At 38.2% G+C, this 23,871-nt stretch overlaps 1 protein-coding gene across 2 annotated transcripts in view; it reads right to left on the bottom strand.

The window, feature by feature from the left end:
* Nucleotides 1-4,396: 4,396 nt before the first annotated feature.
* The window catches only part of MARCHF3 (membrane associated ring-CH-type finger 3), a 139,426-nt gene continuing 119,951 nt past the window's right edge, over nucleotides 4,397-23,871 (bottom strand). For both annotated transcript variants that reach the window (XM_083354535.1, XM_083354534.1), the window contains 2 exons: nucleotides 16,245-16,454; nucleotides 4,397-4,809 (listed from right to left, as the gene is read on the bottom strand). In XM_083354535.1, the coding sequence (XP_083210661.1) occupies nucleotides 4,651-4,809; nucleotides 16,245-16,454 (369 nt within the window). In that variant the 3' untranslated portion in view covers nucleotides 4,397-4,650. The remainder of the gene's footprint in view (nucleotides 4,810-16,244; nucleotides 16,455-23,871) is intronic.

The following is a 23,871-nucleotide window of genomic DNA, read 5'->3' as shown; positions in this document are numbered from 1 at the left end:
GGCACTTAGTTTCCCCATGATCTTGTCCACTTCATCCGGAGTCACAGGATCGAACTCTTCCCAGATGTACTTGGCCAACTTCATCGATTTCCTCTCGTTAGATACTGCCCAGTCAGAGTCCAGACCAGCCCGAATCTGAGCAATTTTGTCCACCAGATATTTACTAAATTCCTCAGCCCGTCCATGTAGGGGGTCCTCTCCCGTCTCTTGACTTAAAAGGGAGCGGACCACTCTAAATAGGGCGGCCGGGCGATTATCTGCGGACGCAATGAGGGTGGAGAAGTAGGCGCGCTTTGCCACCCTCATTGCCACAAGATAGGATCTAGAAAAGGAGAAGAGCTGCAGAAGTCTAATGCCTATGCCCACAGGTATGTAGGAGAGGTGGGGGAAACAAAGATAAAAAAAGTTTTGTAGTGGCACAATGAAAATGTCATCCCTTTTGCATGCACATTTCTTATAACGGCATTTTGACAAAAACTTCAGGTCCTGCAGTCCAGCCTTGTATGTCAGGATCCTTAGTTCTATTGGATGTTCTCTCTAGAAGAGAAAGCGGCAACAAAACTGCTGCTGCTTCTCTGGTTGGGTGAGTGCCTCTGAAAAAAATACCCCCTTATGCAAAGGTATATCCTTCTAAAGCAGTATTTTTCAGACTTGGCATTCTTAAGATCTGTGTACTTCAACTCCTAGCATGCTGCATGGCTGGGGAATTCAGGAAGCTGAAGGTGAAAGCCACACATCTTAAAGTTGTCAAGCTTGAAAAACACAGTTCTAAAGCATCCTTCCCCAACTTGGCTCTCCAGATGCATTGGACAGTTTTACCAAACTTCCAGCATCAATGGAATAATGAATAAAATAAAATAGAAATATAGAGATATAGTGTTATTTTTGCATCAGCTTCCACAATTATGGTCGGTGAATCTATATTGACTTAAAATTTGTGCGGAAGACATGAACTGGGCAGGTGGGACATTCTAATCATGTTATAGAGAAGGATTGAGTTAAAGGGAGGTTATTCTGAACAAGAAAGAAAAACTAGGTTTAGTCAAAGTGTGAGTTCTTTTTACAATTGATCCAAGAGCTCTAAAGTATTAACTATTTTAGCAGTTTTTGTCTTTGTTTTCTTAAATAACAATGATTTCTCCGCTTAACTCAGAGATTTAAATCTTTTCTTGTAATGAAAAAATTATGTACTTCGTTTATAAGGTTAAATTCTCATCAACAATATACTGAGCACTAACTGCACAATAATTGGCTTGTCTACTAAGTTAGTTTATTTCTGAATCAATTATTTCTTTTCTCCATTCCCTTGTTCATTCTTTTTTACAAAAAAAATAAACCAATGCACATTTTTTAAAAATACATGGCATTTATATATTTGGCTTAATATTCATGATTTGTGCATATTCAAAAATCATTGAAATAGCTTGGGTTAAAAAAAAACCCAGAGAGATGAAGAGATTTCTTGCATTATGGAACTTTCCAATACTAATTGTTAAGTCTGCTCCAGTGAGACTCCAAGACCTGCAATATGTGTTCACTGCTAGGCACTAAAGAGAAGTAATGCTAATTTTTTTAAAAAATGAACCAGTTGGCTCAGAAAGGCAGCTAGCTAGTCACGAGTTCTAATTAGGAACTGTGCACCTGCTAATGAACTCTTGACATCCTCTCAGATTCTAAGTCTAAAGTATTGGTTTCCCTGAAAGTAAGACCTACACCAACAATAAACCCTAGCTTGATTTTTGGGGGTGGGCCTAATATAAGCCCTATCCCCAAAATAAACCCGTTTTGGGGCAAGGCACATACCTAAAAATCAAGCTAAGATGGGTGGTGGTGGTTGTGTAGAGCTGGCCGCCCCGCCCCCACTTACCTTGCAGCCAGGTCTCTCCTTGCTGCCCCATTTCTTCTTCTGAGGCCTCTTCTGCAGCCAGGCCTGCATTTCTCAGTCACAGGGCTTTCAGGATTCAGTCCATAACTCAGTTCTGCAAGACCTCATCAGCCGAGTACCAAGCTGTGGATTGAATCCATAGCTTGGTACTTGGCTGCTTAGGCCTTCTGGAAAGACCTGGCAGCAAAATCAAGTGCCGAATGCAGCTGCAGAACTTCAGCCCCAAAAGTGGACTGGTTGGGTGGAGCTGTCAGTTCCGGAGGTAAGGCCTATCCCGAAAATAAGGTTGGTGCCTCTTTTGGAGGGAAAAAAAAAGAAAAGATCCAGACTTATTTTCGGGGAAACATGGTATTGACCACACAATTTAACATCTACTTGTATTTATGCCATTTGTCCTGATCTTGTATGATCTCCATTTGATTGTCACTCACCAAATTTACAGCTTTCAGTTTCTTGTGCTTTGTGAAGTACGGTAGCTCTTTTATGCAAAGCCACTCCTTTTTTCTCATTTAATTTTACTAATCTATACGATCTCTAAAAAAAATCAGATGCAACTGAACAGATGAACACAGAGGCTGTTTTTTTGACATTACCAACAACAGAAAGATCTTTTTTCATCACCAAGCCCTGCAAAATCATCTCCCCATGTAGACTTAAAGCATGAAAGTTATGCGTATGTGCCTTGGGGGTGCTTATTTCCCAAGGATAAAGGGAATGTAGAGTTTTTCATAGTTTGCAATGCACCCTGGTAAATTGCACCTGGCGTCGTGTGATAGCTGCGATCATATCCAAAAGTAGCTGTAGACTGGAATCTGCATTTGGTGGAGACTCAATAATACTACTTAACAAAGAACAGTTGTGCAATCCATTTGAAGTCTCTGCAATTTGCTTTTATACACATCCTCTTCATTCCCCCTGCCCCACAACATAAGAAATAAGAGACAAATGTTGAAATTTCCTCCACTGAAATATGATTCAGTAGCATATTTTAATTAATAAATTTTCTACGTTCTAGGAACATTTGTTGATGTAAGAAAAGTCCATTTGATAGCCCAATTCTAAAAATAATGGATTGAAATGATGCCTTTGTCTGCTTTGGGAAAAAAAGTCATGCCAAGACATGCCACCCAAGAAATGAAGAATTTAACATTCAGATTCCAAATTGGAATTGGCTACGATTATAGGGCGGTTGTAAACATTTTTAACAAAGAGGTCTTAGTCGGCTAAGCACAAAGAAGTTAAGGCTTAGAATAGATGTTTCCATCTAAACTTATCTGTCAAGTTGCAAATCCAGCAAAGCTGTAGTTTTACTCATTGTAATGCAAGGCAAGTCCAAGCTTCTTAGAACATGTCTAATGAGCCAGTCCTTTATTATCTGTGCAAAAGTCCCCCTTACAAAATAAATTTAGGAATTAAATTTAGAGAATATTGTTGTGATGCAACTTAATTCTTTGCTATTTCAATCAATCATTTCTCCACAACAGTTTTTTCCCCCTCTGCTTGAGAAAATTGCTTTTTGAAACGATGTTTTCCAGACATCTGTGTTTTGCAGCAGGGATACAACAGTTCTAGTCTATAGCCATGATTGCAAGTCTTCACCATTACATACTGTTGTGAAAGTGGTCCCTTGAAGGTGGAAATTCTGAAGGTTAAAAAAAATAGATAAGAATATTTCAAATGGCTTTGGGAAGATTTTAGCAGATTATGTTCATCTCCCCTCTGCAGTTTGGCAGAGACTTTGAGAGCTTTCTTCTCTACTTCTCCTCATTGCAAAGGTTACTATTGTGATGAAAATGTGAATAAGCATAAGTTTTTAGCCTTGAAATAAATAAATATGTATAACAGAATATGTGTTACTAGGCAAGAGAATATACTAATCATAGCAGTGAAAGATATTCTTGCACATAAAGAGATCCACATGTGTGTGGGCTGACCTATATTTACTAATATTAAAGAAGCCTTTCCTACTCCAGGTAGTTGCCAAGAGAAAAAAGTGACTCAAAGCACAAAATAAAACAGAACAAACAAAAAAAGAAATGTTACAATTATTATGTTTGGGAAAATATAGAACAGACTTTCCCAATTTGGTTTGTTCCTGATGTTGTAAATGCATGATGTTAACTCTGGAAGTAGCAGTTCCAATACACAGGAGGTGTATAGCTGGGGAACAGGATATTTACTACATAAATATCAAAGCCTCATTTTGGGGGGAATTGTGCTTAATAGGTAATTACAAACCCTTCAAATTTTTTTCTCAAGACATTAGGCTATAAAACTTTTCATTAGCCTTCCACTGAGAATTTTTCTTTTAGCTGTCTCTGGACCTAGTACGGCTGTGTGACAAATGGGTTTTGTATACATGTGCTCTCTTTCACATACTCAACATGTCATTATACTTCTTAAAGCATCCTCCAATTCTCCTTAATTAGTCTAAATATAGGAAGGGAGAATGCAGCACAGAAGATATCTGGACCTGTCTCAGAAATAATACAATTCACATATTTTGCAGTGTTTGCCATCATAGTTTTTAATCACAATTAGAAAAGAGTTGTATCCCTAGTGATGCAGCTATCAACATGTGTTGGAAAATTCCATACAGTATCTGCTAAATTTTAGACATGTTTGGCAGCTTAGCAAATATCATATGATTGCAGCATCCATGATTTAAATTGCAACAGTCATGTCTTTTTTTTCTACAAAAAGTGTCTTTCCAACTATGATGCTACACTCTTATAGTTCGTGGCCTCTGGACAAGATTATCACAATTAGACAATGGTCTCTTTTGAGTTCCTTTTGACTGAATGCAGGCCCAGCAAAGACTGCTGGGTAGAAGGGATGCTGACAGACTTTGGGATGAGAAGGATAACTCTTTGATTGGTCCGACGCCATTCATTGTATAATCTACAGTGATACCTAAAGGATACCTGCAAGAAAATAAAGAGAAATATCTATGGTTAAGATAACCAGAGAAACACACTCGGAAGAAAAGAGCCTTTTAATACAAATTGCGTTACTGTGCTTCAACCTGAATGGTTCTCTTTTAACTCCAGTTCTTCTCAATTCAACATGCACTTCAAGGAAGTCTTGAAAGGATTTAAAAATTTTCAATCTGCTTCTGTAATATTTAATCTAATTTTCATTTTCTATAGCAGCTAATGGAGCTAAAAGATACTGGCAATAGGTCGGTTGATTTAGGATCGCTTTGTAAATAATTTCAGTGAATTCAAGAACTGTACTCTGAACTTAAGTTTTTTTTAAAAAAAGGTGATAGTTTGGAGTATCATTCCTTTTAAAAATATGTTACCTTGCTATGCAACAAAGTAAAGTAATTTTCTTCAGATTGGTATTTGGATTATGCAGTAATATGTTTGGCAATGTCTTTCTTTGGAAATATCCAAATTTTATTTCAGACAGGTCAATGTATTGGGATAATAGTGACAACATAGTTAGGAAGTAATATGTCTAATAACCCATTTGTAAAGAGATTTAAATGATCAGAGTTCTTTCAAGCTGTTGTGATAGCATTTCTATAACGGCCAGTAGATTTTCAAATTCTTCCGATTGGATGTGTGATAGTGGTGATAGAGGGATAGTAGGCAGATTCCACAATGCCATTTTCCGAGCCCAGGATAGGAGAAGGTAAGGACTATTTATAAAACTCATTGTGAAGGAACTACGGTAATTATTGTGTATCAGTTTCAGGGCTGGTGTGACTAAGAACTCCCTCTTAAAGAGGAGATATCAGGAAGACAGAAAAAGTGTAGCTTTGCGGTTCCTTAGCCATCTGTGGAAGACTCTGTTTTCATTACCCATGCTCACTCGTGGAACAATAATACCACAGGCTATCTACATTTATCGGCTTTTCCTTAAGTTACTAAGATTCTTTCCTAGAGTCCCTCTCTGTTATAGAAAGGATAGTTTTTCCAGCAATTTTTGCATTATAAGCCAGGTCCTCATTGAATATTTAAGGCATTTTCACAGGAAAACATCATCCCATTAGGTCAGCCCATCCCACCTAGTCAGGCAGGGAAGATGGATCTCGTCAGCCAAAGAATTCTGACTGGCAGCGTCCAGGAAGAGAGCCTTCTCCGCCGTTGCCCCTAGCCTGTGGAAGACTCAACCTGGAGATGAGGCAGAGCCCCACTCTCCTGGCTTTCCAGAAAGGCATGAAAACATGGCTCTGCAGCCTTGCCTGGGGCACACAGATGAACACACAACTGGCAGGTTAGTTGGTGCCCTGAAAGCCCTCCCCACACTTTTTAGTCAATTTTTAAGATTCTTTGTCTCTTTTAAATTTTACATACTATTTTTTATGCTTTTGATATTTTATTGTACACTGCTCAGAGGCCTTCTGTAAGGGAGATGGGCAATTCTTATATAGTAAAGGTAAAGGTAAAGGTTCCCCCGCACATGTGTGCTAGTCGTTTCCGACTCTAGGGGCCAGTGCTCATCTCCGTTTCAAAGCCGAAGAGCCAGCGTTTGTCCGAGGACGTCTCCGTGGTCATGTGGCCGGCATGACTAGACGCCAAAGGCGCACGGAACGCTGTTACCTTCCCACCGTAGTGGTCCCTATTTTTCTACTTGCATTTTTACGTGCTTGCGAACTGCTAGGTTGGCAGAAGCTGGGACGAGTAACAGGCATTCACTCTGTTACGCGGCACTCGGGATTCGACCCGCCAAACTGCTGACCTTCTGATCAACAAGCTCAGTGACCTAACCCACTGAGCCACCGCGTCCCTTTGAATTATATATATTATATAATTATAATATAATATTATTATATTATATAATATAATGACAAACCAATAAACCTAGTTAAGCCTGGTAGGCTGTTTACAATGAGTTCTTGCCTACAGCCAATGCCTAAGCAATGTCAGCTACGGTACTCAAATCCAGAAACTCAACTTTGCATTTTGTAAGGAAAGTCTTCAGTTAACAGTTTGCAATGTTGTTGGTTGATAGCAAAATTGTGTAAATTCCACAACCATTTCTAAATCTTTTGGGTTTTCTAAAAAACATTTTGACTAAACATTTTTGTAAATTTATAAAATTAGTTATAAAATTCAAACTCAATGTGAAAGCAGGATCTGTTCTTCATCATTTTTTTTAAAAAAATCAGAAACTTGGGTCCAGGACCCTTCCTGCCTAAAACAGAGATGATATTTGTTCATTGATAATGAAAACAATGCTTAGATTCATTTAAAGGGGTAATCAGCAGTCTTTGAGAAAAACAGGGTCTTATTTAGGAATGATAGAAAATAGCTCCTTTGAAATGTATGGATCTCTATTCTCAAAATAATTGCTCCACTAAATTCTTACATCATTGAGATACAGCAGCGTTACTCACCCAGATGGCAAGGTTTTATTTATACATGGCTTAATAGGAAGGCCAATGGGAAAAAATGGTAACCGCTCTGAAGTATATCTTATAAAAGACAACGTATTAATGAACAATATGTAATACCACAGCACTGTACATCACAACACTGAACACCTCTGGAGTTCTGGACTATCTATGGTGAAGTCTCAAAGCCAAATTATGCCATAAGCAAAGACTGTAAATATAGTTTAATTAGATGAGTGGATTCAGCCAAGCGTCATGGATTATAAAATGTATTGGGTTCAGTTAACCTGATGCAGGTTGCATATTTGATACATTTTAAACTCTTTACTTGTGGTAACATAAACTGCAATAAGGCTACTAAGAAACTCCAACTGTTAGAATCACATCTGAAAACCAGCAGCCTGATTCAATATCAAACTTAACTAGAACTTAAAATCTAATCGTTTTATGTAATTATTTTGGCAATATGAGTTTGAGCTTTTTCATCCAAGTACATGAAACTGAATAAGATTCATCTGAATTGTGCCCAACCTCCTGTCCTACAGTTGTATTAGTGGACTGAAAATGGACAATAAAATGACTTTTTTGTTTGCCTGAAAAATTTTTTTTAACAAGACTGTAAGGATTACCATACCATTTCAGTGTCAATTTTGCACAGACATATGCCATTGTGTTAAAAAAAATCATGATTTGGGGTCCTAGCATGAGGTAATAAACTATAATCCAAGATATTGCAAAACTGTTATGCGGCAATTGGTTAAATGGAAACTGTATTGCAGGGGTGTCAAACTCAATTTCATTGAGGGCCGCATCAGCATTGCGGTTACCCTCAGGGGGCCGGGTGGGTATGGCTAGAGTGTGTATGGCCTACTGGGTGGGCGTGGCCAGCTCTACATCGTTGGCATCAAGGGTGCCTATGGGGGCCTGGGCAGGAGTGGGACAGATCTGAGGGTCTCTGGCAGAAGGAGGGTCTCTGGGCCAGGGCCAAGGCAGCAGGGACCGTTCCCTCACTGTTTCCAGGATGGCTTCGCGGGCCACATGAAACCACTTCGCGGGCCGGATCTGGCCCCCGGGCCTTGTGTTTGACATGTCTGCTGTATTGGGATTTAATGTCAGTCAGTCAGTCTGTCTGTCTGCCTATCCATCTATCATCTATCATCTCCTATTAGACTGAAGCCCTGTTGTTGAAATTTTGAAACTTCTTTTCTGAGAGCACATTGCTTCATTAATGCACCCCATTCTCACTGAAATCATAACAGGATAAGAAATGTTCTCCCATCTGGCAAGCAACATAAACCATGCACCTACCATGTCCCTGAAACTGTATATTCAATATACCAATGGGAGCCCATGTTTGGTTTAGGCTTATCACCTCCCCATGTATGTGTAAAGCAACACTCCTGGATGAAAGGCATTTTTAATGATCAGAGATAATTTAAGTTATATTCTGATCTGAAGTTTGCAAATTAAGATCCTTATCATGAAATAAACCCTCAGGTGCTTCCCAAACCTCTCAACTTTCCCAAGGGGATTTGAGAAAGCTGTAGGAAGAGGACAGCAACAGGAAATTTCCAAAGCTTGATGAAAAGGACCCTCATGAGCTGTTGGATTCAGCTCTCCAACTGTAATTTAAAATGCATATTTGGGTAGCAATTAAGAGCCAATAAAATATGGTCATGGCATACTTTCCAGAAAATATATCCTACATACTTCCTAATATGAAATATACTTTGGGATATATAACTTTTAAAATCTGTCCTTTTCAGTGTATCATATATTGTTTATCTACATTTTTGTTTATGTACATTTGTTGACTTGTAGCCGCACAACAGGAGAACTGTACCAGATAATATAAATAATGAGAAAGATATTCATATAGCCTGCCTATTATTTTAGACAGAGTAGAACTTTTCTTGCCATTTTTTTCTGGAAGACTGACTCTGCATATGTTATGGAAATAACATACAATAAATTTATTGAAACTAAAGGAAGTTTCCAGTCAAAAACTATTCCAGTCAAAAATTGGTTTGAGCAGTTTCCACTAGTTGATTTAAATAGACATTTTATTTATTTAACAAACATTTGTTTTTTTACCAACTCAAATCTAAGAGACTCTAGATGGTATATACCTCAGTAGATCATTAATAATGCTCCTGCCATAATTTCTCCTAAGGGACCAAAGAAAATGATTTCCGGTGCTCTTTAAAATGTCAGAAGAGAAGGGACGAGGCACACATTTCTCAACTAAACTGAGCCATCCTGTAAGTTCATCATAGATCGGAGAAGCCCCCAGGGACTCCTTGTTTCCATTACAGGACTTACAGAACAGCATCCCTGACAGTGTTATACTTGTTCTTACTGTGATGGCTTTCCAGAAGTCTTACACTGATTTTTTTTCCCCTGAGAGTTTCTGCTGGCTAAATTTAATCTTACTAGTGATTTTTGACAACAAACTTGAGATTTTCTTATATGAGTACTGCTGTGATTTAGTATTAGTATTTTTTCTTTGTGAACATCTTAACACTATTGTCATAATGCCTTTTATCCTGCATGTTTTACTGTACTACATTTGTGTAATCCCATGGATATTTTAATTTCATTTGTCTGCTTGAAGTTGGCAAGATATAAATTTAATAAACAAATACATAAATAATATGGCAGCCATTACTGAGAAGAGCTGCCTTCTGATCTATATTCCTTGGGCACAACCTCTCTAGACTGCAGAAGGATTTATGGGTGATAATTAGCACTATGCTCAGACTAATGGTAACCGGTGCAGTGATCACAGAACAGGAGAAACTCTGCAATAATAAGATTCTCTTGTTAACAGCCTGGCTGCTGCATTCTCTACCAGTTGTAGCTTCCAACTGCACGCCCTGAAAGGCAGACACATATTAAGGGTGTTGCAACACCAAGGTGCATGATCTCTCTTGCTGGATGACAGTGTGTGTGATAAGTATGTATGGATACTGTATATGTATACACACACACATATTGATAAACTGAAATTAATCCTGAACTGTGGTTAGAACATTATTTTGAAACTAAAATCCTCCAAACCAAATGTTCAAAATCTTCTGATACTTTTCTCCAAAGCTCTTGATTTTGAAAGTAATGAGTTTTTTCCCTTTAAAATCAAATCACAAGTATTACTGAAATACTGACCCATCAAATTTTGTTATATTTGGAGTAAAATTAAACATGGCTTTTCAGATTAGCATTTATGGACCTGAATGGTAGAAGCTAAACGTTTTCATTTTATTTCCACATGAAACACAACAAGTCTCTAGTCTGGAGGAAAGACTGTCTTGATGTTCATAAAAGTAGGGCAAATAGATTCAGCCAAAACCAATTTACCTGTTCCAACAATAAAAGGAAGATGTTCCTAAGGTTGAAGACATGTAGAAAGCTGGAATGCATATAACTGTAAAGCAATCCATACATGCAAGCAGACTTAGGGTAGAACACATTAGTTTACCTGCTCCAAAATGTATGCATGGAATTGCTGTCAGAAACTCTTGTTCTATAGTGCTATTTTTTTCATACTTGGCAACTTTTAAGACGTGTGGATTTCAACTCAAAGACCCTAGCCACCGTGATATGAAGAAAGCTATAATCCACACATCTTAAAACTTGCCAGGTTTGAAAAATACTGTTCTATAGCTTCTTTCATTTTTCTTTACATCCGTTCCATATGCAGGATCCTTTTCAAACAAGTCATTTTCCCATATGACTTGGGCACAATGTTAGAGCAAGATTTAGTGTGCTGAAGGTAGTTTGGTATTTCTGTGATCTTCCTTATAATCTGTTTATATTTTTAGCCTATTGGACTCTAAATAAGAATCTGAAAAAATGAAAGCAACCTGAAGAAATGGTTGGTTGCCAGGATGGAAAATACAAAGGATCCATAGGACATTCAAAGTTTCTTGTCTACTCCTACATTCTGGCCTATTTAATTGTCCACTCCTACCCCAGTCACACCTATTTTTTATGTTTTTCATGAAGAGTCAATCATAATCACAGATATAGCTGATGGCTTTTTCTTATATGTGGATGGCCTTCTGGCTTCACAGTGACATGTAGTTATCTCAGAATTTCTGGAAGAGGAATATAACCTCTTCCTTTTTTTCTGCTCTGCAAGCTTACTTCCCAAATCTTTATTCCTTGCAATTTTGGGTACACAAAGGCGTAGGTGTAAACAATGAAAATAAATGATCGAGTGTGCAAAAATTCTCAGTCTCTGTTTGCTATGCCACTTATGTTGGATTGCAATTCCCAGAATTCCCAGATAGACAATGTGACCTTACAGCTATCTTTCCCTAAGCCTGGGAAAAGTGGTAATACTATTTCCTCCCAAAGTTGGTTCTCTATCGGAAAAATAAGATAGCAACTAATATAATTTCTGATCTAGAACTCCTATGCTAAATAGGCAGATACAATAGCTATAGCATCATCTGAATCAACTGGCTAAGGTTATTTTTGCTAATACTCTCAGGAACAGTGCATGAAGTAGATCAAAATGGAGATTCTAAATAGGACTCTCAGATCTGGAAAGCAAAAAAAATGACTACTGGGAACAGCAAAAGGTTAATAACTTTTTATAATACTCTGTTGCTCTCTGGGGACTGTGTGGATTTTTGTCATCCATATTTCATAGACTTATTATAAAGATTTCTTCAGTGCCAAAAATTCATAGAAGGATCTTGTAAGTCCACATGCCTTTCAAGAGAAAATATATCAAACAGCATTATGAATGCTGAGTAAAACAAATGTGGTCCATCTAGTATGAAATGCTTTTATTTATACAGATGGGCTGTCAATGAATTACTTTTTCTATCAGGAATATTCACCTTATTCAAAGGTTCTTAAAATAAATGGCGCATCAGCTCCCTCTGGTCCTGGATGAAGCGGATTATCTGGACCCCTACCAATCGGGTTTCAGGCCCGGGTACAGCACGGAGACGGCATTGGTCGCTCTGGTGAATGATCTCTGGAGGGCTCGAGACAGGGGATATTCCTCTGTCCTAGTCCTATTAGACCTCTCGGCGGCTTTCGATACCATCGACCATGGTATCTTGCTGCGGCGTCTCAGGGGATTGGGAGTGGGAGGCACGGTTCTTCGGTGGTTCTCCTCCTATCTCCTGGGACGTTCGCAGTCGGTGTTGGCAGGGGGGCAGAGATCGGCCCCTAGGTCTCTCGTTTGTGGAGTTCCTCAGGGGTCGGTTCTCTCGCCTCTCCTGTTCAACATCTACATGAAACCGCTGGGTGAGATCATTCGTGGTTTTGGAGTTGGGTATCATCAATATGCCGATGATACCCAACTTTTCTTTTCGACCCCAAACCACCCCAGTGATGCCCTCGCTGTGATGTCCCGTTGCCTGGAGGCGGTTCGGGTCTGGATGGGGAGGAACAGACTTCAGCTCAACCCTGACAAGACTGAGTGGCTGTGCATTCCGGCATCCCGGGACATTCAAAATGTTCCATCTCTTTCTATGGGGGGTGAGCTCTTACCCCCCGTGGATAGGGCTCGCAACTTGGGAGTCCTCCTAGATTCACGGCTTACCCTAGAAGATCATGTAGTGGCCGTGACTAGGGGGGCTTTTGCCCAGGTTCGCCTGGTGCGCCAGTTGCGGCCCTATCTGGACCGGGATGCCCTGTGCACGGTCACTCATGCGCTCGTGACCTCTCGCCTTGACTACTGTAATGCTCTCTACATGGGGCTTCCCTTGAAGACCACTCGGAGGCTCCAACTGGTACAGAATGCGGCCGCGAGAGTTGTCTTGGGAGTTTCCCGGTACTCCCATGTTACACCTTTGCTCCGCGAGCTGCATTGGTTACCAGTTGTCTTCCGGGTGAGGTTCAAGGTCTTGGTTATGATCTTTAAGTCCCTACATGGCATGGGTCCGGGGTACCTCGGGGACCACCTGCTGCCGGCTTCAACTCCCCTCCGCCCTGTGCGTTCCCACAGAGAGGGCCTCCTCAGGGTGCCTCCGGTCAAGGAATGCCGACTGGCGGCCCCCAGGGGGAGAGCCTTCTCTGTGGGTGCCCCGGCTTTGTGGAACCAACTGCCGGTGGAGCTCCGGACGGCATCGGACCTCCGAACTTTCCGTCGTGGTCTGAAGACCCATCTGTTTGAATTGGCTGGTCTGGCCTGATGGGGGAGCTGGGTTTTAAATTGTTATTTTAGATTGTATTATTGTTTTTTAATTGGGCATTGATTTAATCTCTGTTTTAACTTTTGTATAGTATTGTATTTTTATTTATATGCCCTGTGAACCGCCCTGAGTCCCCAGGGAGAAGGGCGGGATATAAATTAAATAAAACGTAAACGTAAACGTAAACGTAAATGCTAAAATGCATGCAGTTTTGATAAAGAAACCATAATGGGATTGAAAAGCAATACAATGAAAACATAGAACAAGACCAACCAAATATGCACCCTATATTTTTTTTTTCATTCCAGTTCTCTCCAATTAGAGACAGCACAAGAACTACTAAGAGCAAAAGTAGAAATTAAAGATGGAACTTATTATTTGGGATTGAACTAACGTATTTTCAACTTTCTTTCTTTTATGGATTAGAGAAAACTGCAAACACCAAGTATCAGAAAGTTGGTGACCTTCAAAAGCTAGCATACATTATTAATAACAGTTTGGTGAAACAGAAATTGCAGAAAACTAAGGAATTGGAAGGTATGCATAGGAACAAAGTAAAATAATTAAGAATGAACATTGGGGGAAAAACACTGCACTTCTACTCAGATATAAATTTCTTTCAGCTTAATGGAGCTTAGTCCCAACTAAAAATATTTCGAATGGCATTCAAAAATAAGGAAAATAAGGAAAGGAGAAAACAGATGAGCAGAAGTTTACAATCATAACAAGATGAATAGCAGGGAATAACAGAGAAGCAAGAGAGAGACGATAATTGACTACCATTCCTTGCTGTTGGAAGATTATGCAGTGATTGTCTGAATAAGAATTTTCCATGTTATGTCAAGATAACAACACATTTTTTTGTAGATTAGTGGCTGCACACTGCTGAAACCAATAATGAAAGTAAGATCTTTTGGGGTGGGGGGGGAGAGATTAAGCAGAACATGTTTCCTTTTTTTATGGAGAGGACAGCACTTCTGTTTACTATTTTTCAAGTCTGACTTCTGTCTAATGATGTCTGCGCAGTAAGGATACCTTCTCCCATGAAGCTGCACACTGGAATCTGTTCTTGATGGCTGCTGAACCACAGCAGGCATATCTGGGGAAGCACAAGCGTGCAGCATACCTGACAGGAAAGGAAAGTCTTTTGGCACAAGTGGGAGTCATGGCACTAGATGCAGTTCTTTTTCTTCTTTAGTCTTTCCTATATGAGTACTCAACTCGAAAGCGATGTTGACTAAAATCTATATAAAAATGTCTATCCTATAATGATATTACGGGACAGAGGACAGTAAGTAAAAAAGTGGTTTTCTTTTCTTTATGAAAGCATCTGTGGAGTTGATGCATCTCTGCTATAGGAGCCACCGCTTCTTTCCTGCAGATGCTTTTCAACTGGGAAGATTGACTGCATTCTCTTCACACTTGTTCAGCAGGGAAAATCAATCAGCCCATTTTAAGTAATTCAACAATTCTAAAAGGATCACATTCTCAATTCTTCCTCCATATTTGAGACATCTGGATGTCTGGAGGATGAAAGAGCTCGTGTTTCAAAATATATTAGTGTACAAGGTTACACGGCAGAAACTGTTTGGTGGTGTCTAACATAGCTTTCTGATTCAGGTTTAACTAAAAGCTCCAGACTTGTTATTCTGAAATCTACTGAGGCTTGAAAAATGTTTCTTATTACCAATCGCGAACGAAAAAGACAGCTCAGATCTTTCCTACTATAGCTTGTTCAGAGCACTATACTTTGTTAGTCCTGAACAATGTCCACAAAAGCTTATTTAGGAAGGATGAGCAATGTCTCAAGTTTCTGGTCTGGAGGTAAATGCAGGTGTCTCACAATTCACATTAGAATGAGAAGCAGGCTTGTATCAGATGAATCTCTCCCTGATGCTGCCCATCCCAAACGTAGAGAAAACAAAGCATGCTGGGTAAGATTTCCGAGATTTACTTTCAGTCTGCCCATTATTAGTGCCAAAAGAGAAAGGAAATCTGTTTATCTTTTCCTTGCTGCATAGATATGATGTTGATGATGTCTGCAAATATTTTGCTACCTATTTTCCCAGCGCTGATTTATTTCATTAGGGTTTTTCCCTCCATTTACTCACTGTAGTGTGGCTAAAGTCTCATCATTAGGCCTTTCCAAATACTGGCTTGGATCCAAAGCCATCTGTCTACAGATGGAAGACATTTTAATCTAAACAATGCATCTAATACCACAGACCAATTTCTGTGGTAGAAAGGGAAGAGATACTGTTTGTTAAATATGTCCTCATTCTGAAGTCTTTATAATTTCTAACAATATGTTCTAGAACAGTGGAAAGGTAGAGGAGGGATGGGGGGAATGTTACAAAATAATTCTGCCATTTCTCCCAGCCAAGAACATTCTAAGAACTACTGGAGTGCAAACCATTCCAGATCCAACCAAAAAGAACCAAATGTTGTTTGTATGCTATTGATTTATATTTGTATAAATATACATTTTCTTTTAATGACCCTACAATCCCTTGCTTCGGGGTGAGGTTAGGGCAACTGATTGGAGCTGAGCATTTACTGGCCAGATGCCCTTCCTGACGCTTGCATGGAGTTCACAGCCGGCAATTACTCACTGCGCCCAGAGAGAGAAGTATCTGCTGCCAATTAGGATCGAACTCCCAGCTGCCTAAGTGTTTAGCGAGAGTTCTACCTCTAGGCCACCAAGCCACTCATGATTTCAAGATATATTATGAAGCTGTTATTCAAATTAAGCAGTTTGATCTTTTCTCACACAACAATAACTGTCATCAGATGTTCCCAGAATAACATAAAATTGATCATACTCTAATGTAAATAGAAGTTGAAACAAAAGACTACTTACTAGTGTCCAAAAGAGGTAAATTGTGAAGAGTGCGACAGTGAGTGCAATGAGCCCAACAGCTTCTAGCCTACTACTAAAGTGCAGATGGTCCACTGCTCCGCGCAGACACAACCAGCCGGAGATAGTAGCCAATGGAGTTATAAACAAGAAGCACACCATGTCCCCAAACAAAGTCCGTTTCTCATGTTGGGGGCCAGGATTTTTTAGCCACTGCAGAAAGAATCAGTGCATAGTCAGTCTCAACAAAAGGTATTCATTCAACTAAAGAAACCATTTTCTATCACTTTTATATAATGTTATGTTTTAATAAACAGTAGAAATAAGGTCACATAAAATAGAAATTTATTAAGCAGAGCTGCTTCTGTTTTTCAGCCAGTATGAGCTAGGAATCCACTTTGATCCTCTATTTATATTACAGCAAAGTATTTCCATTTGCTCCTTCACATTTGGTAAATTTTCTAAAACTCTAAAATTATTTTAATATTGCTAAATAAATAATAGTATGCAGAGTGTATAATGCAAAACAGTATCCCAAGGTAAGCCAATAAGTGCTTATTGATAGTTCTTCCAGTAAATACAATAATTTGTAGGTCATAAGATGTGTCTATATTTATAAAATTGTGAGTAGGCATGGATATAGATTCAAGGAAGAAACAATCCATTTATTTACATTTTGACAAGCCCATGGGGAAAGAAAGGAGAGAGTAAGCCATGTTTGTAAAAAAAAATACTGCTAAAACATCTATTTGCGTAAAGCAAAAGGTAATTATTGAAAGTTACAGATGATAAAGCTTGATTTTATATAGTGCAGGAACACTTTGACAACTGATTTTTTTTATCAAGCTTGTATAGGTTATTTGTACTACCACACACAACATCTATTTTTATTTTTTATCAAAAATCTTATACATGTTTAATCACAGATACATTTTACTCCTTTCAATTAGGTCTTATTCTAAGATATATATGCATAAGATTACAGCTTTATATTCTTTGATTAAGATCCATATTTGTATGACTGTAGGAGGACTCCTACTGAGTAACTGTGAATTATTTATTAATTCATGTAATTTATTCTAATCTTATACCTCATTAATATCCTTTTCCAATCATGGTGCTGGCAACTCATACAGATCTCAGAGATTATCACTTTCGCTTTTGTGAACCAACCCCCCCCCCCCAAAAAAAGTAGAAACACAAAATTATTGTAATATATAGGTGTGTTTGGTGATTTTAAACTTCGCTTACAATTTTGTGAAATGTTCAAAATGAAGAGGAACAGCAAACAATGCCAAAAAATACTTCTGAAAACTTTTACGGATTAGCATAAAATTATGTTATGTATCTTAAAATATGCAAGAATAAAGTGAAGCAAAATATTCTAACTTCATATAGCCCATATAAACGGATGGAGATTGAGTAGACACAGACTGAATAAGAAAGCAATCACAGAGGATAGGTGAACAGCTCAGTAAAATATCAGTATAACATAGGACTGTTTTAAAAAAGGTAAGCCCAAGCTGAGATCAGTAGGAAAAGAATCACAGGATTAAATTTCCAATATTGCAATGCCTTTTAAGAAGTTGTTGATGGTGGGGTAACACTTCAAATATTGCGCACAGTTCTGATCATCACACTTCAACTATAGAGAAAGTGGAAAGGAATAATGAAAAGCCCCACACAGCTGCGGAAAGATTCCCCTATACGCAAAATAGAACAGTTGTGGCTCTATATTAAGAATAAAGGGGGATACAACAGAACTTCTGAAGTAGTCAATCTCATACTTGACAATTTCTTGAAAGTTATGTAGTGACAGTTCTGAATTCATTCGTGGCTGCTCTTTGCAAGCATATTATCTACCTCTTTGTACAGCCTCATATAAATAGAAGTATGTCACTTAAATAATTACAAATTCTCTGTACAGGTGAATATGGGAAGCAAACTGCATTGAAAGGTTATGTATCTTGAGATAGTATCAGGAAATAGGAAAATTCTTTCAGTGTCTTGAACCTGTTCAGTAACCTTGAACTGGTTAGACTACTGCAATGCTCTCTACATGGGGCTGCCCCTGAGGACCACTCGGAGGCTTCAGCTGGTGCAGAATGCAGCTGTGCGACTAGTAATGGGAGTTTCCCGATACTCTCATGTAACACCTCTTCTCCGCAAGCTGCATTGGCTTCCAGTTGCCCTCCGGGTGAGATTCAAGGTGCTGGTGATGACCTATAAAGCCCTAAATGGCATGGGTCCGGATTACCTTAGGGAGCACCTGCTGCCAGCATCAGCTTCCCATCGTCCTGTGCGCGCCCACAGGGAGGGCCTCCTTAGGGTTCCACCGGTTAGAGATTGCCGGCGGGTGATTCCCAGGGGGAGGGCGTTCTCTGTGGGTGCGCCCGCCCTTTGGAACGAACTGCCGATGGAACTTCGGACTGCCCCTGACCTTCGCTTGTTTCGCCAGGACTTAAAAACCTGGTTGTTTGAATTGTCTGGCCTGGACTGAGGGATTTTAAATTATATTAAATTAATTAAATTAATTAAATAATTAAATTAAATTAAATTAAATTAATTAAATAATTAAATTAAATTAAATTAAATTAATTAAATTAAATAATTAAATTAAATTAAATTAAATAATTAAATTAAATTAAATTAAAATTAATTTTAATGTTATCTTAATTTTGTGGGTTTGTATTAATTTAATCTTATTTTATTCTCTCTTTTTGTATTGTTTTTAACTTGCCCTGTGAACCGCCCTGAGTCCTTCGGGAATAGGGCAGTATATAAATTAAATTAATAAATAAAATAATAAATAATAAACCTCGATTCACTCTTTTGCAAAACATAACATGCCCACTATTAGTTGTTCTAGTCAGTAAATAATGATCAGCATGTATTTGGTGCATGAATAGTTTTAAGGGTTACTTCCACAACACTTCTAGGATTTTAAAAACAAATCAACTTTGTAGAGTTTAAAAGAGCAAAAACAGTGAGTAACCTTAATAGTATTATTGCACTTCACTTTGTGCTATTATCTGAAGGTTAGTTACAGAAGCAAAGCAGTTGTGAAGTAGATATTTTAAAAGTAGAAACAAGGATATTATATTACAGACAAATAAAACTCACACAGATTTCAAGGCACTGTATAAAATGATTCAGGACTCTATCGTAAGGATTTATCTCATTTCCTTAAAAAATACTGCTGAGGATAGTAACTTGATATGGCTGCTGCAGCAGTCCCAAGTACAACTGAGTTACTTCAACACATGACGACTGTCTTACAATTTACACCTTGTAATGAGAAACCAAAAGACAACCAAGAGGAAACAGAAATGCCCAGAAGAAAATAGGGAAGAACACCAAAAGTGACATTCAGAGATTAATGTAGGAGAAAATATTTGACATGCAGACATTCATTGATCACTGTATGAATTGCAGGTACAATGGAGTTTAATTCACTGGGAAATCTATACTGTACTGTACTCAACCCCACTGAAAGACCTTTCATTCTCTGATCTCTTGCTTCCAAATCTTTTTTTATTCAATCCACAAATCACACTTTTATACGCAAAAGACTGGGGTGAAAAGAACTGCATTTTGGCTACTCTAATTATTTTCCCAGTTTGGATTGAAAGGCTACATGGTGTACCCTGAAAATGAACCTCTAAACATTCTTTTTTAAAAACTACAAGACCTGGGCTGCAGGAGCTATGAGTCAGAGTTTTCCATTGCTCTTTCCTCCCATCTAGTGGTCATCTGGATTTTTGCAAGCCAGATTTGGTATTCGAGTCTCTTTGTTGCTGCCAGACCAATTTCTCTTCAACTATAAAGTTCACATCAAGCATAATAATTTATTATTAGGTATCAGGCAATATGAAGGTTGTTTTTTCCTATGATCTCCTCAATATAGTGCTGTTGATTTGAGGTACTCTTGTAATGATGCACATCAATAGGCTCCACTTTCCTGATCCCTATCACTTGTCCTGCAATGAGCATAGCTAATTTAAAATCATTAACACTATTTCCACAAACCTAAGTCATTTTTCTAGATATACAGGCTCAGGTCTCTCAAGTTCTGGTCTATTCAAGCAGCACCATATTCACTGAATCATTAAGTTCCAATTTCGAGGCTGGGCACAATTTTTTTTATACCTTCAAAAAATAAATCTACATTTTACTTCCTATTAAAATGAGCGCAATGTGTGTGTGTATATCTATCTATCTATCTATCTATCTATCTATCTATCTATCTATCTATCTATCTATCTATCTATCTATCTATCTATCCATCCATCCATCCATCCATCCATCCATCCATCCATCCATCCATCCATCTATCTATCTATCTATCTATCTATCTATCTATCTATCTATCTATCTAAATAAATAATTTATTTAATTGAATTTCTATACCGCCCTTCTCCCGGTGTACAGGGCAATAAAAGCATTACATACAAAAGTTAAAAGTAAGATTAAATTAATTAAGCCCTAACAATAAATAATTAAAAATACCCCAAACCCTTAAACCAGGCCGGCCTGTTCAAATAAATAGGTTTTCAGATCACGGCGGAAAGAGCGAAGGTCGGGAGCTATCCGGAGCTCAACCGGTAATTGATTCCAAAGGGCTGGCGCGCCCACAGAGAATGCTCTCCCCCTGGAGGCCGCAAGCCGACACTCTCTGACCGATAGCACCCTGAGGAGGCCCTCTCTGTGGGAGCGCACAGAACGAAGGGAAGATGACACCGGCAGCAGGTGCTCCTGTAAGTAATCTGGACCCATGCCATTTAGGGCTTTATAGGTAATCACCAGCACCTTGAATCTCACCCGGAGGGCAACTGGAAGCCAATGCAGCTCGCGGAGAAGAGGTGTTACATGGAAGTATCAGGAGACCCCCATCACAACTCGCGCGGCCACATTCTGCACCAGCTGAAGCCTCCAAGTGGTCCTCAAGGGCAGCCCCATGTACAGAGCATTGCAGTAGTCTATATATATATAAATATATATTCTCAACTTATTTTTGCAAAAGAAAAGTGTAGAACTGGCAATTTTAGGGATAGACACCTATAGAAATAATTAAAGATATATAGAAAATGTTAGCGAGCTTGGTGATCTGTTTAGCTTGAAATATCACATAAATGGATGTAATTTTTTCCCCTTCTTTCTGAATACTTGCTTAAGTAGAAATGGTCTTGCTTAAGTCGAAATTAGTGGAGAAGGCAAGGCAGGAACAGGTAGTTTTCAATCTTCGTAACAAATTTGCGTTAATAATGTTCCATTCATTCAACCAGTCAGCAGTTTGGGATAGTATTAACATTTCTGCAATCATTCTACATTGGGGTAATCAATTGCACATTCCATACTGTTCATTTAGGAACTATACTTCTATAATGTACTTTGGAGCATATGCTCATTAACTTGATTTTGAAGATACCAATGATCCAATATAGTACAGCAAGCCCTTCTTAATATTTTGCTACATACCCAGACTTCAATATCTGTCATATGGTATGAAAGAAGATGTATAAAAGATGTAGAGTAAATTAATCTTTTAAGTGTTTTAATTTGGGCGTGGCCAATATTGAAGTAGTTTTTATTTATTTTATTACTATTTTTATAGCTTTTTACAACAGAAGCAAATGCCAAGCAATCATTTGTCTTAATTATAACAGACTGTTAGCCTTCACTGAGCAAGCAGTTAGTTCATCATCAACCCGTTGTACAAAACTCTACACATATCTGAACCAACCTAAAATTCAAAACACAATTTTCAGCACTTAATAATTTAATTCCCTAGGAATATTAAATTCATTGGCTATTAAACAGAAATAAGTGTAGTTTAAACCAAGAACCAGTTTAACCCAGTACACCGTCCAATTCCTACCATGTTGACTTACAAATAAATTCCATTGATTTTAATGAACTGTGGTTCAAGCTACAGAATGTTTTGGATTGTAGATTTACACATCTCAATCCTAAATGTTTATTCTGAAATTATTGTGTTCAATGTCAACTTCCTGTCTTGAAATAATGTCTCCACTGCTACTGACCAGTTATTTCCAAGATAACATGTACACATTCTTTCTTAAATTTTAATTTAAAGTAAAAACGCTGTTTTTTTTAAAAAACAGCATCCCAAGATTTATTAACCAGAACATTGAGGCAAAAGAAATACAATGAAAGAAAAAAAGAAAGGAAGAAAGGCTAGCATGCTTATTTTTCCCCCAGAACTATATGAAACAGACAATTCATTCACACAAAAATCTATTCTTAATTACCCCAGGCTTTCTTCATTTCAAAAATATTATTTACAGGGTGTAATTGTTTTCTTGCAGCTGTTACTAAATAATTGAAAATCAGATTATTTTGTCAATCTACAATAAAACTTCCACAGACTATTATAAAATACAGATTTTTATCCATCCCTAATCTTAGTATATAAACACTAATATATCATTAGGCAACTTGAAGCATTGGTGCTAAAGAAACATACAAGACTTGTGGAAATTTTCCAGTAATAAATGCAGCCAATTAGTCCCAGCCAATTAGACTATTGTATGGGGGTAGGATTATCAGTAATACTAACAGCATCAACACTGCTGTTTTTATATAGACACACATATTGCACTTATATATACACAAGGCTAATGTTAAGAAAAATCCATATTACAGAATCAAGACATTATCTTTTATTGGTTTATTCTATCATACTTAAGAAGACACTGAATAAAAAGGGAGGGTTTTTTTTCCAAATACAGAATATGACTGAGGCTTAGTGGAGCATCTGTCAATAAATACAGAACACAAAAGATAAAGATTTAAGTTTACAGAATATAACATTATACTAAATGGGTAAATATGCAGATAGTCCTCACCTTACAACCATTCATTTCGTGACCTTTTGAAGTTACAACATCACTGAAAAAAGTGACTCATGATCAGTACTCATACTTACGACTGTAGCAACATCCTCATAGTCACATGATCAGAATCGAGGCATTTAGCAATGAGCTCGTATTTACGACAACTGCAGCATCCCAGGTCAGATGATCACCATCCGGGACCTTCCCAGCCAGCTTCCAGCAAGCAAAGTCAGTGGGGGAAGCTGTATTCGCTTAATGACCACTTGATTCACTTTACAACTTCAGTGATTCATTTAACCACCTTGGCGAAAACGATGTTAAAATTGGGCACAACTCATTTAACAGCTCTCTTGCTTTACAACAGAAATTCTGGTCGAGTACTACCTGTACACATTATCTGGACTTTTAAAGCTACTGACCTTTTTCATAGCGGGTTAAATTTAGTGATGTTCCGTATAAATTTGATTGCATAAAATTTTCTAAATAGGAGGGAGGCAGAGTGTATTTGGGTTATATTTGGCCAACATCAATTTATGATTCAAATATTCACATACAGTGTAGGATAAGGTGCTTGGGATATTAATATCTTGCCACAAGATCCCTGAATACGACTCATGTTAGTTTCAGGTAAATTTGTCAGAGAAGTCATCTGCAATTTTTCAATTGTCTCTTTCTAAGACAGTTAGGTCTACAGATTTGTTAGTGTACTGACTGCCAAGTTTCTGCATATTTCACTCCAATGTCTATAGCAAATGTGCAGTTTTCATGCAGAC

The sequence above is a fragment of the Vipera ursinii genome, assembly GCF_947247035.1.
Source record: "Vipera ursinii genome assembly, chromosome: 2".
Taxonomy (NCBI): Eukaryota; Metazoa; Chordata; class Lepidosauria; order Squamata; family Viperidae; genus Vipera; species Vipera ursinii.
The sequence above is the reverse complement of the archived record's forward strand: the minus strand, read 5'-3'. Positions and strand labels throughout refer to the sequence as shown.